The sequence below is a fragment of the Neoarius graeffei genome, chromosome 11, assembly GCF_027579695.1.
Source record: "Neoarius graeffei isolate fNeoGra1 chromosome 11, fNeoGra1.pri, whole genome shotgun sequence".
NCBI classification, from domain to species: Eukaryota; Metazoa; Chordata; class Actinopteri; order Siluriformes; family Ariidae; genus Neoarius; species Neoarius graeffei.
In genome coordinates this window covers 71,239,619-71,253,957 of record NC_083579.1, presented here as the reverse complement: position 1 = coordinate 71,253,957, position 14,339 = coordinate 71,239,619, and the positions used below count along the sequence as shown (strand labels likewise).

Here is a 14,339-nt window from a genome sequence, read left to right as displayed (position 1 = left end):
TGACTTCAGGCGACAGGCGGGGTCAATAATATATACGTTTCATATTTTAACGCCACGCTAACCTTTTCATATTTGCAAAATAGCCTGCAATAGCTAAGTTAGCCCTGTGTCTTTGAACTGACTGTACTGTCTTGCATAATTTATATCCCTGGAGTAAAGCAGCAAAACCAACTGTTCTGTTTCACAGGCTGTGAAAGCTTACGTGCTGAATTCGAGCAAACCTAAAAGCAGGTGGGAGCCATTTCAGAGTTTAATTGCAACTCGTTTATTATTGCAATTTTTTTTTTTTTTAATGCAGAGTTTAAAATGTCGAGGTTACCAGAATCTAAAGAGCCAGAATCTATAGTAAGGCTCCTTTAAATCATAAAACAAATCATTTGTGCATTTGACCAGCAGCGTATACTGGCCCTGAACCCATCTCTTGGTAAACGGAGATACGATTTCTCAGTGCTAACGGTTTCAGTGTGTTGAAGTAAAATGCCCATGCCCTGCAATACCCTGAGCAAAGCAAATAACAAAACAACTTTCCCTCTTGCAACGTTTTGAGCTGAGCCTATAAAACAGAGGATAGCTGGGATTAACTCAAAACTGCCCCAGTGGGGATGCTGGAGGGAGCGGCACATCAGCAGAAGCAGCTCTCTTCTAACTCTCTTACCCCGAATCCTTCTCTCTCTCACACACACACACAACGTATGCAGTATTTTGTGTATGATTGTCTGCTGTTGAAGGGCATGGGCACAGCAGGGAAGGCTGAACAGTTCTGACCTGCTCATGTGTGTCTGACAGTTTTGCTTGAAAGCAGCTCAGTGATGCAGCGAGATAAACCCCTTAGGCTACAGATGGGAATACAACCTACATCCCTCCTCCCCCCTCTCTCTCTCACTCACAAACCTCTAATAAGCCGCATATTTCTCCAGGCATTATACAGGCACAAACTGTTGTGTTCTGTTCACAGGAATAACAAAACATCTCTCTCTTGTTCTCAGAGTTTCCCCTGTGATCCCCTAGTGGACTGTGGTGGTACTGCAGGATGAGGGCATTCGTTTTTCACATCATCATCATCTCATTATCTCTAGCCGCTTTATCCTGTTCTACAGGGTCGCAGGCAAGCTGGAGCCTATCCCAGCTGACTACGGGCGAAAGGCGGGGTACACCCTGGACAAGTCGCCAGGTCATCACAGGGCTGACACATAGACACAGACAACCATTCACACTCACATTCACACCTACGGTCAATTTAGAGTCACCAGTTAACCTAACCTGCATATCTTTGGACTGTGGGGGAAACCGGTAGCCTGGGCCCGCCCATCCCAAGTGTGACGCAACACGGGGGCCTGTTGTGAACTTATGGCCCTTTTCCACTACCCTTTTTCAGCTCACTTCAGCCCGACACGGCTCGCGTTTCGACTACCTTAAAACAGCACGACTTGGCTCGCTTCAGCCCTGCTTAGCCCCCAAAACTCGCACGGTTTTGGAGTGGGGCTGGGGGCATGAGCAGACACTCCCCTGTGCACTGATTGGTGAGGAGGAGTGTCCTCACACACCCACACACGCCCCGCGAGCACGCTGAGATCTGTAAACCCGGAAGAAGGAGAATTATGAATTACGAGAATTTCTGAAGCCTTATGTGCCTCGCCTCATCTATACGCTCTTGCCAGTATCTGTTGGCGTTGTTGGTGACAACAAGCCACAGCACCAAGACCAGCAACACTAATGACTCCATGTCGTCCATGTTTATTGTTTACTATCCGGGCTGTGAGACTACCGCTTAAAAGATCACTGATGTTACTGTTTGCGCCGCTTAACGACATCACGTGACGTCCACCCACTTTCGCTAACTCCACCCAATGTGTCCACCCACTTCCAGCCAGCACGGTTCAGCGCGGTTGTAGTCGAAATGCAACTCCAATAGCCCCGCTCAGCTCGACTCAGCCCAACTCAGCACGGCACGGCTCAGCCGCGTTTGTAGTGGAAAAGCGGCAATAGTCTGGCCAGGCAAGCTATCTCCAGCTCTTCCAAGCTCCCGAAAAATCGGGAGCCAATCAACTTTGAGCATCTCCAACGGCCCTGGGTAGAGGCGTGTTCAAGGCAGTGACCTAGTAGAACTGCAACCGGAAGCCAGAGATTGTTTACAGAATCTATGCCGGAAGCGCTTCATTCACTAGAAACATTACGAACATGGAGCAGTGCCAAGCCTTTGACACAGCGGTAGATGCTGTATTGAAAGCATTCAACGCGAAGTTCTCATTGAAAACGGAGCAAAGAGCAGCCCTGGAGGTATTTATCTTCTTCCTGTTACTCAAGCAGTTTCCGTCGCGTCACATACGTCAGAGGAAAGAGTGATGTGATTGGTTTAAGCTTCGTCACAGCCTTTTCTGGCTTCGACCAGTAGCAAACTGAGGCATTTCAGGGAGGCGGGTCAACCATGCGCTTTGGGAAACGGTTGGGCTTAATATCTTTGCCAGACCAATGCTCGCAGAGCTTTGAAGTTGCGTTAGCCAGACTAGGAAACCGGAGCACCCGGAGGAAACCCACGCGGACACGGGGAGAACATGCAAACTCCGCACAGAAAGGCCCTCGCCGGCCACGGGGCTCGAACCCGGACCTTCTTGCTGTGAGGTGACAGCGATAACCACTACACCACCGTGCTGCCCTTCACATCATCTTAATTATTAAAAATATATACATGTTATTATCCAAGCTTAAATAATATAATTTAAACACGTTTACCTCATTTGTAAACATTTCTATATAAATAAAAAAATCTAACCAGTTTGGGTTATTATTATACACAGAAAATCTTCCAAGTTTCATTAAGACGTATTGACTGGAAGGTCTTTCTGAAGCTGCCTGCGTTCTCGAGATACTGATGTTGATTACAGTGACACAAGAAGCACGTCAGATTCAAACCGCACTGGGCTGAAGGAGCAAACAAAAACAGTGCGTGTGTGTGCAATCCACAAAACAAAAGTTCAGATGAAACGCAAAACAAGTGGAAGAGTTGAAAAGAAATTAAACTCTGATGACTAGAACACTGGTAACATTCCCCAGCAGATATTTCCACTCGTGTCAGCTTGAAAGACCGATAAATTAAAAAAAGAAATGTACCAGCAAGATGATGTTTCAAATGCAGTGAAGGTTCGATCATGCCAGCTGTATTCACGGCTGTTTCTACAGTAATGGTTCCCATCAGACCAAACAGTAGGTCGAATCCCAAATGGCCTTCTGTTTCCAGACCCTTGCCTCCTGTCACCAGAAACCATCAGCTCTTACCAAACTAAATGCATGACTTCTGGCTGGTTTGTTGCGTTGCTTCATTTCCGGTGTGAACGCAGTGTAATCTGGCTCTTACAGTTTATTGTTGTTCTTAAGTTTACTCATTCTGCCTTATTCCGACACGTTTTTTGGATCCACTACTCCTCCTAGGGCGTTCGAGATAGAGACACCCTTCCAACTCCCAGACGTCTGGCCCGAAGTGGTGGTGTGCGCTTGTATACAGCTTTTAGATCAACGCGCTCGTTCTTTTTTTGGGGGGCTTTTTTCACCTTTATTTGGATAGGACAGTGCAGAGACAGGAAATGAGCGGGAGAGAGAAAGACGGGGAGGGATCGGGAAATGATCTCGGGTCGGAATTGAACCCGGGTCCCCGGATTTATGGTATGGCGCCTTATCCACCTGAGCCACAACACCCCCAACGCACCCGTTCTCTTGTTCTTGTCGTTTTTCTTTTGTTTTTTTCCCATAGAGAATGAATAGGGCTCATGAATCGAATCGTCCTACTGGGACACGCTCCATCGCAGATGCACCAAACCTCATGTGATACTTCAGGCCAACTCCCCCGACACATACATGCAATCGGTTCTGACCCGCACTCATATTTTTCCTTTCTTTTTGCTCATCCCTTTTTCCTCCATAGGCTTCCATTGATTTTTGGCCCCATTGAAAATTAATGGTGTTTCAGGAGAAAAAAAAAAACTTTCACTCTCAAATCAATTTCTTTTAACCAAGTGACCAAACTTCAAGAAAACTTCACTTGATGCCTCAGGCCAAGTCCCCGCACAGATCCATCCCCTCATCCGAGACCTGCACTCGTCTTTTCCTTGGTTTTCATGCATCTCTTCTTACCTCCATAGGCTTCCATTGATTTTTGGCCCCATTCAAATGAATGGAGTTTTGCTCAGTAATACTTCACCACACATCCACCAAACTTCATACGGCACCTCAGGCCAAATCACCGTCACACACATGACATCGGTTCTGACCCGCACTCGTCTTTGTCTTGCCTTTCATCCATCCATTTTTTCTCCATTTTGCCACTAATCAATGGAAGCTTGACTGAGTCATTCCTCCCTTCCCCCATAGGTGATGATGCATTTGGCAAGGATCTGCTCATTTGAGACTTTGACAGCAAATCAACTTCAACTCAATGGCCACTTTATTAGGAATATTTACACGCATACACGATAGCAATTAGTATATAAGCATTCATGTGTTACCATGCTCTGTTAACATGTTACTCATTATGATATCATGCCTGCTGTTAGCTCGCGAGTTGTTAGCATGTTCACCATTAGCATGTTATCATGAGAGCTGGTAACATGTTAGGATTAACATGGTAGCATGCAGAGTTCGCATGTTTGCTGTTAGCGAGTTCGCCTGAGCATGTTAGCATGCTAACTGTTAGCATGTCAGCTGTTAGCATGTCACCCTCCGCGTGTTAGCATGCTAAAAGTTAACATACTAGCCATTAGCATGTTAGCCTGTTAGCATGATAGCCGTCAACATATTAGCCTTAAAGGAACAGTCCACCGCACTTCCATAATGAAATATGCTCTTATCTGAATTGAGATGAGCTGCTCCGTACCTCTCCGAGCTTTGCGCGACCTCCCAGTCAGTCAGTCAGACGCGCTGTTACGCCTGTGAGCAATGTAGCTAGGCTCAGTATGGCCAATGGTATTTTTTGGGGCTGTAGTTAGATGCGACCAAACTCTTCCGCGTTTTTCCTGTTTACATAGGTTTATATGACCAGTGATATGAAACAAGTTCAGTTACACAAATTGAAACGTAGCGATTTACTATGCGCTGCCGAAGCGCGCAGAAGGTGTTAGTACGCCTGTCATTATAGTGCGGACTTTCCATAGCATAGAAAATCGCCAGGGCGGCACGGTGGTGTAGTGGTTAGCGCTGTCGCCTCACAGCAAGAAGGTCCGGGTTTGAGCCCCGTGACCGGCGAGGGCCTTTCTGTGCGGAGTTTGCATGTTCTCCCCGTGTCCGCGTGGGTTTCCTCCGGGTGCTCCGGTTTCCCCCACAGTCCAAAGACATGCAGGTTAGGTTAACTGGTGACTCTAAATTGACCGTAGGTGTGAATGTGAGTGTGAATGGTTGTCTGTGTCTATGTGTCAGCCCTGTGATGACCTGGCGACTTGTCCAGGGTGTACCCCGCCTTTCGCCCGTAGTCAGCTGGGATAGGTTCCAGCTTGCCTGCGACCCTGTAGAACAGGATAAAGCGGCTAGAGATAATGAGATGAATGAGATGAGAAAATCGCCACGTTTCAATTTGTGTAACTGAACTTGTTTCATATCACTGGTCATATAAACCTATGTAAACAGGAAAAACGCGGAAGAGTTTGGTCGCATCTAACTACAGCCCCAAAAAATACCATTGGCCATACTGAGCCTAGCTACATTGCTAACAGGAGTGACAGCGCGTCTGACTGCGTCTGACTGACTGGGAGGTCGCGCAAAGCTCGGAGAGGTACGGAGCAGCTCGTCTCAATTCAGATAAGAGCATATTTCATTATGGAAGTACGTGGACTGTTCCTTTAAAGTGTTAGAATTTTAACAAATAGCATGTCAATCATTAGCATGCTAGTATGCTAACTGTTAGCATGCTAAATTGTTAGCATGTTGGCATTAACATGCTAACATGATAGCTATTCTGCTACAGCTCAGCAAGCACACTGCATTTTCTCTGTGGAAATGTAATCTAGTTTCCATTACACTTCAACATGTGTCCTGGTTCGGCTAAACCTTTGTTACCCCCAACATGTTATCCTGTGGGCGGCCCGTGATTATTGAAAGAAGCCTGAATCCGAGATGCATTACACTGCATGGCCAAAAGTTTGTGGACCTGACCATGTGCTTGCTGAACATCCCATTCCAGATTTAGTGATGATGACCTTTTATAATAAGCTCCACTCTTCTGGGAAGGCTTTCCAACAGATTTTGGAACATGGCTGTGTTGATTTGCCGATTCAGACGCAAGAGTGTTAGAGAGGTCAGGGACTGATGTTGGGTGCAGTCAGCATTCCAGTTCATTCCAACAGCGTTCAGTGGTCTTGAGGTCAGAGCTCTGTGCAGCCACTCGAGTTCGTCCTCTCTTTGGAAAACCACTGTGATGAACCCTGCCCCGTTTACCTGCTTTTGGGCAGGGGATCTGATACCTTGGTTATTTATTAACAGTGTCCGTCCGTCCATCCGTCCGTCCCTCCCTCCCTCCCTCCGTCCCTCCCTCTCTCTTTTCCCCTCCCCCGGCTATCCGTCTCCCCATCTTTTTCTCTCTCCCTCCCTCCCCCGGCTGTCTGTCTCTCCCCCCCCCCATCATCTCTCTCTCTCCCCCCCCCATCTGCCTGCCCTCTCCCTCCCCGTCTGCCTGCCCCGCTCTCTCTCCCTCCCCGTCTGCCTGCCCCGCTCTCTCTCCCTCCCCGTCTGCCTGCCCCGCTCTCTCTCCCTCCCCGTCTGCCTGCCCCGCTCTCTCTCCCTCCCCGTCTGCCTGCCCCGCTCTCTCTCCCTCCCCGTCTGCCTGCCCCGCTCTCTCTCCCTCCCCGTCTGCCTGCCCCGCTCTCTCTCCCTCCCCGTCTGCCTGCCCCGCTCTCTCTCCCTCCCCGTCTGCCTGCCCCGCTCTCTCTCCCTCCCCGTCTGCCTGCCCCGCTCTCTCTCCCTCCCCGTCTGCCTGCCCCGCTCTCTCTCCCTCCCCATGTGCCTGCACCGCGCTCTCTCCCTCCCCGTCTGTCTGCACCGCTCTCTCTCCCCCCATCTGTCTCTCTCCCCGCCTGCCTGTCTATCTGTCCCTCCCTCTGCATCTCTCTCCCCATCTGTCTCTCTTCGTCTGCCTCCCTCCCTCTCCCCCATCTGTCTGTCTGTCTCTCTCCTCCCCAATCTGTCTGCCTCTCCCCATCTGCCTGTCTCTCTGTCCCTCCCTCCACTCCTCCCCATCTCTCTCTCCATCTGTCTCTCCCCCCTCCATCTGTCTCTCTCCCTCCCCCATCTGTCTGCCTCTCTGTCCCTCCCTCCACTCCTCCCCCTCCCCATCTCTCTCTCCATCTGTCTGTCTCTCCCCCCTCCATCTGTCTCTCTCCCTCCCCATCTGCCTGTCTCTCTGTCCCTCCCTCCACTCCTCCCCCCTCCCCATCTCTCTCTCTCCATCTGTCTGTCTCTCCCCCCTACATCTGTCTCTCTCCCTCCCCATCTGTCTGCCTCTCCCCATCTGCCTGTCTCTCTGTCCCTCCCTCCACTCCTCCCCATCTCTCTGTCTCTCCCCCCTACATCTGTCTCTCTCCCTCCCCATCTGTCTGCCTCTCCCCATCTGCCTGTCTCTCTGTCCCTCCCTCCACTCCTCCCCATCTCTCTCTCCATCTGTCTGTCTCTCCCCCCTCCATCTGTCTCTCTCCCTCCCCCATCTGTCTGCCTCTCCCCATCTGCCTGTCTCTCTGTCCCTCCCTCCACTCCCCATCTCTCTCTCCATCTGTCTGTCTCTCCCCCTCCATCTGTCTCTCTCCCTCCCCCATCTGCCTGTCTCTCCCCATCTGCCTGTCTCTCTGTCCCTCCCTCCACTCCTCCCCCTCCCCATCTCTCTCTCCATCTGTCTGTCTCTCCCCCCTCCATCTGTCTCTCTCCCTCCCCCATCTGTCTGCCTCTCCCCATCTGCCTGTCTCTCTGTCCCTCCCTCCACTCCTCCCCCCTCCCCATCTCTCTCTCTCCATCTGTCTGTCTCTCCCCCCTCCATCTGTCTCTCTCTTCATCTGCCCCTCTCTCTCCCCATCTGTCTTTCTCTCTCCCCCTCCATCTCTCCCCTCCTCCCCCCTCCCCATCTGCCTGTCTCTCTGTCCCTCCCTCCACTCCTCCCCATCTCTCTCCCCCCCTCCATCTGTCTGTCTCTCTCCCCATGTGTCTGTCTCTTTCTCTCTCCCTCCCCATCTCTCGCTCTGTTTTTTCATAGGTCCATTCCAGATTTAGTCCCTCCCTTTCAGTCTGGGAATTGGCTTCACCTGTTTGGCTGGCTATAAAACCCTGCAGGTCTCAAAGATGGCGGCTCCTTGCCGTGCGTGCGTGCGTGCTGGCTCCTCTCTGATGTTACAGTCTTGTCAAGGAGGCTGTGACCTTCTGGATATTTGTTTTGTTATGCTGTTTCTTTGGTTACTTTAGTATTTTTCTCTTTCTTTGCACTTGACAATATTCATTCACTCACTTTTTTGGTATCGTAGTTATGTATTCAGGTCATTTCGGTTGTTTAACCCCTTCAGACACAAGGAAAAATGCTCTGGAACTTCATGTGTACAACTGGACACATGTCCGAAGGGGTGAATAAAATTACTTTATTTAAATGCTGCAAAACGGTGTGACTCCCGTCTTTGTCATGGCCTTATGAGCCAGGCTATGACACCAAGTCTTCATGAAGCTTGTTCGTGCACGGGGGTGTTGTCATGCTAGAACAGGTTTGGGCTTCTTTGCTCTCGTGAAGGGAAACTATAACACTACGGCATACAAAGACATCCTGTACGATTGTGTGCTTCTAACTTTGTGGCAACAGTTTAGGGAAAAAAAAACACACACACACGGTTGTGATGGTCACATGTCCACAAACTTTTGGCTGTCCTGTGTAGGTCAAGTGTGTCGTAACTTTAGCCAGCAATCAGCAGGTATTGTAATGATAATCGAGATCAGACAGTTACTTAACCACTTTATAAAATGCTTTCCTCAGGTCAGTGAAGTAAATTTGCAGAGGCAAGTTGTATATTCTAATATCACAGGGTGTGTCACGCCCGGTTTGTGCCGTTGCTTTTCTTTTTTCTCCTCCTCAATAAACTCCAGAGCAAAACGATGGCGTTTGTCATCACTTCCAATAAGAGTTTCTTCTTCAATCACTACCAACCGTCATGCTGCCATTTTCAAAAACACACTGGAGTGTCCTCCACAATTTATAAGCTCGTTACAGTCCTGAGGTTGCTAAGATGACTGCCTGTAATCTCAAAGGTTGAGCCACGTTTAGCTCTTCACCTTTAACATGATCATGCTGAATATTTCCTGCAAGACGTGCCACTTGCTTAGCACGGGCGATTGCTCCAAGACAACGAGGGAGGCTCAGCCTCCTCTAAAAATGACGAACATCGTGTAGGATGAATTGCGCTAGGCTTATCTTATAGCCGACCTTATAACATTGCTATTTCAGATCCAGAATCATAGAAATATATGTGCTCAACCCAACTACAGTGCGAAATCATTCCATTATAACTTTCCCCAGTTCGCCTAATGTGTGCGTGAGTTTTTCCCCCTCGTGACAGCGCGATGCAGCCCAGCCTCAGTGGACTTCAATGGCATTTGGGAGCTATGCGCTTTCAATATCAAAATGCAAGACAGTTATTGGACAAATACTGCGAAAACGCCCGCCCACCGGACTCGCAGCCTCACAGTGTGAGGGACATGGCAAAGCTTTCCACGAGGAGACTGGTGATTGGTGAAAGCGGCCGGATATTTTCTTTGATTGACAGCTCGTTTCAAATATAGACAGGCAGCGGTGAATTTCAGTTCAGTCCCATGCGGATTCGCAAGTGCTGTGGTGTATTGTAAGAGATCAGCTTACATTTCGATTTCATTCATTACATACGGTTTCTACCAGCTTTTTTAGTTTGTATATATTTTCACTGTAAATAAAGTGTAAATATAGTGTTGTCAAGTTTGCTATCTTAGTTCCAGAAATGTCGTTTATTTGAGTGACTGAACTTGAACTTGAGGGGGCTAGTCAGCTAGCAAGAAAGCTGCGCACGGATGCCAAGCATTGCTGATTTAATTTTGGCGAAGCCATTTGCCAGTCTTCCTTTCGAGGAAAAAATTAAAATTAAAGAGCAGGGTAGACCAACGCCTCAAATTAACTTGGTGAAAAAGGTAGGGAATAATACTCGTTCCTTTCAGCTCTCCTGGTACGAGAAAGTGAATTGGCTAACAGCAAGTGACCCACATCAACAACAGTAAATAGGCTACTTTAGTAATATGTCATGGATGGACCAAAAATATAGAATCTATTTAAAATGTTTATGCTGAGTATATTATATTGGAATATATATTTTTCTGGATGTGAATTAAACACAGCTACAATTTGGAAAACATTTTTAAACAAAAACACAGCCGAGAACGTTTCACACTACAGACCTGGATTAAAAGTGAAGAGTTATCAAAATTGTCAATAAAACATTTCTCAGTCAAAATAAGTAAAATATAGGGAAAGTGTCATTGAATGAAATGTGTGGCACCCAGCTCTGTGTTTGGCTCCCCAAGGTCAGTGCTTGTGCCTATTCCAGAACACTCTGCTGTTACTGCTGCGGTTCCTGACAAAGAGCTGCTTTCAATAATGATCAATTTTTAAACAACATGCCACAATTTTAAAATATAAAATGTTAAAATATACCCCCCCAACACCACCATCATGTATATTGGACAGTAGGCTAATGGGCCAAAAGAACCTGTTATTTCACAGTTTGTGACCCTGCCAACAATCAGCCAGATCAGAGGCAAGAGTATGGGCAAAATTGATGCGTTTTTTTCTTTTTTCTTTTAAAATCTGGAAATATCGTAACCGACCAGCCTCCCCTATTTGAAAGACTACCACTGTTGCTTAGTCTTTCCAAAACTGCAACTCGAAGCTCAGAAAGGAACAGGAAGGATGACTCACGATCAGTTGCTTGAGACCCAAGAAATTCTGCTCCACCGAGTGAGCGGTGAGAACCTGCCTCTTCGTCGCTGCCTGGTCACCAAGGAAACGCAGCATCAGGTCCTTCACTGCATCACCCTGCAACATACAGAGCGCGAGTTTTACACTCCTCACTGTTCCGAGTTTCTATGATGATTTAATCAATGGTCACAGATCCAAAAGCATCTATGGTGGATATTATTAAAAAAAAGTGTACACACCGCGTTAAAATGACGGGTTTTTCTGATGTAAAAAAATATAAAAAGGACCATGATAAATAACTTCAAAACTTTTCCCACCTTTAAATCTGACTTATAACCTGTACAATTCAATTGAAAACAAATCTGTTAGGGGAAAAAACATTTAAAAAAGTACAATAAGCTGGTTGCATAAGTGTGCACACTCTTAAACTAATACTTTGTTGAAGCACCTTTTGATTTAATTACAGCATTCAGTCTTTTTGGGCTCGCACCTACCGTCCATTAAAATGACTCTGATTAACCCCAAATAAAGTTCAGACATTTACTCGGTTGCATCTTCCAGCAAAAGCCAGGGTTCACAGAGAGCTTACAAAGCATCAAATTGCTGAAAGGTATCAGTCAGGAGAAGGGTGCAACAAAATTTCCACGGCATTAGATATACCATGGAGCACAGTGAAGACCGTCATCAAGAAGTGGAGAAAACATGGGACAACAGTGACATTACCGAGAACTGGACGTCCCTCCAAAATTGATGAAAAGACAAGACGAAAACTGGTCAGGGAGGCTGCCGAGAGGCCTACAGCAACACTGAAGGAATTTCTGGCAAGTACTGGTTGTATACTACATGTGACAACAATCTCCTGTATTCTCCATATGTCTGGACTATGAGGTAGGGTCAAAGAAAAACATCCAGGCCCGGCTAAATTTTGCAAAAAAACAATACATCAACTCTCCCAAAAGCCTGTGGGAAAATGTGTTATGGTCTGATGAAACTAAGGTTGAACTTTTTGGCCACAATTCCAAAAGGTATGTTTGGCGCAAAAACAACACTGCGCATCACCAAAAGAACCCCATACCCACGGTGAAGCGCGGTGGTGGCAGCATCATGTTTTGGGGTTGTTTTTCTTCAGCTGGAACAGCAGCTTTAGTCGAGGTGGAGGGAATTATGAACAGTTCTAAATACCAGTCAATTTTGGCCCAAAACCTTCAGGTGTCTGCTAGAAAGCTGAAGATGAAGAGGAATTTCATCTTTCAGCACGACAATGACCCCAAAAAAAGTTTTGGAACGGCCCAGCCAGAGCCCAGACCTGAATCCAATTGAAAATCTGTGGGGTGACCTGAAGAGGGCTGTGCACAAGACACGCCCTCGTAATCTGACCGATTCGGAGCGCTTTTGCAAGGAAGAGTGGGCAAATATTGCCAAGCCTAGATGTGGCAGGCTGATCGACTCCGACCCAAAAAGACTGAATGCTGTAATTAAATCAAAAGCTGCTTCAACAAAGTATTAGTTTAAGGGTGTGCACACTTATGCAACCACCTTACTGTATGTTTTTTTTTAAATAATCCCCACCCCCAAACAGATTTGTTTGTTTTTCAACTGAATTGTACAGGTTATAGGTCACATTTAAAGGCGGGAAAAGTTTTGAAATTATTTATCGTGATCTCATCTTTTTTTTTTTTTAACATCAGAAAAACCCATCATTTTAACAGGGTGTGTAGACTTTTTATATCTGCTGTATGCACTCGGTCATGACTTATGGAACGTCATAAGTTTTTGTCTTAGCTGGAATTAAATGGGTTAAACTCCGATTCTATTCAGAACAATCCTTTACACAAGGTTATCGTTGTGTTTTCCAACACCGCAGTGGTGATTGGTCAGATCAGCAGCTGTGGCTGTAATTCCTGCTGCAAATCACATTTGTCTTCACTCTCATACATTATTTCTATAGCAACGGTTCTTTCAAAAGGGCGCTGCCCGTGATCTAAGACAAATAATAAATGTTAAGTGCGACTGTTGACATGCTGAGGCTTTCTGAAAGCAGGATATATTTATTTAACATTTTGGAAGGAGTCTCCAGTGTCGGAGCTCGTCAAGCTTTGTTCCACGAAGCTTTCCGCCATGGGAAAGTCTTCAGGATAAAGGACGCTACACGTTATAGTTTCTCCGTAACAAGCTGCATTTTCTTTCATCTTAGGTGGGGTTTACATTAGACCGCATCAGTCTCGTTTTCGTCACGGATGCACTGTCTGTTCACATTAAAACGCCGGGAAACGACTCCACAGGCGGAACAACTTGAATCCGCCAGGGCCCACGTATTCAATCCATTATGTATCTGATCCGGTGCTGTGTAAACATTGAGGAACGAGGATACGCTGTGCTGAGCTCTAGCTGACGTCGTCATTGTGTCATCCACCTTCCTGATTCGCTGGCGTTGGTCATGCCACGTTGGTCATGTGACGCAACTGCTGAAAAACGGCGCGGCCTTTCACTTCCTGCTATTTGCCCCGAATCACTGCTCGTGCGCTTCACTCGCGCGCTCTGTGAGCTGCACAGGGCCGGAGTGCGCACCCTCCAGAGGGCACTCGCTGTTCAGGGCGGAGTGATTTGGAGCGCAGGATGCCTGCGGAGCCGAGCGTATCCGTGTATTGGCGTTGCTGTGTGCACGCGAATCGTTTTAAAAACGTTAATCCGATGATCCGCTGGTACGGTCTAATGTAAACACCACCTTACTAACTTCAAGAGAATGACAGTTTGTAGTTTATATCAAAAATACGGAACATTTTACAGAGATTAAATGTAACCGTAAATGGATAAAAATGATGTTTCGAATTCTTTGCTAATTACAGCGCTATAAAAGGAACCACTTTGCGATGCATAATGATTATTTTTTTAAAAGAGCAGGGTTCCTGCTGGCGCTTGTCACGGACGAATATAATCCATCAGTGACGAAGAGAAAATTCCTAGCAGTCGTCACAATGATGAACGTATGTTAGGGTGCATCAGTTGCCCTCACTTTCATAAAATCTGATGCCTTTTTGTTCGGGTGTTCCTTTTCACCAATAAAGACATCCTGTAAAATTTTTTGACCAGATTCAAAAGTCTAATGGTGGCACCATGAGGTTCTTTTTTTTGCCAAAAAACGCTTATTTTATGTTTCCGCGTAAGGTTTGAATCACAATGTTGGACTCCATTTATTGATTTCTTGTGACCCGGAGATCATGTTAAGAACCTTTGCAAGGGACTGAGAAGCATTAATGTGATTCATAATCCATTTGTATTGTTTAAAAGTAGTTGAACAATGATTCAATGAACAGCTAAAACTCAAACTGTGCTTGATGATATATTTAGAATATGTACTAAAAATGTGGATCTAAGATATTTGGTATACTCTATA

The 14,339-nt window shown here is 46.7% G+C and overlaps 1 protein-coding gene across 1 annotated transcript in view; it reads right to left on the bottom strand.

Annotated features, from left to right (window-relative positions):
* The window catches only part of trappc12 (trafficking protein particle complex subunit 12), a 124,038-nt gene that overhangs the window by 86,715 nt on the left and 22,984 nt on the right, over nt 1–14,339 (bottom strand). The window contains exon 3 of the mRNA XM_060934689.1: nt 10,946–11,062. Within this exon, the coding sequence (XP_060790672.1) occupies nt 10,946–11,062 (117 nt within the window). The remainder of the gene's footprint in view (nt 1–10,945; nt 11,063–14,339) is intronic.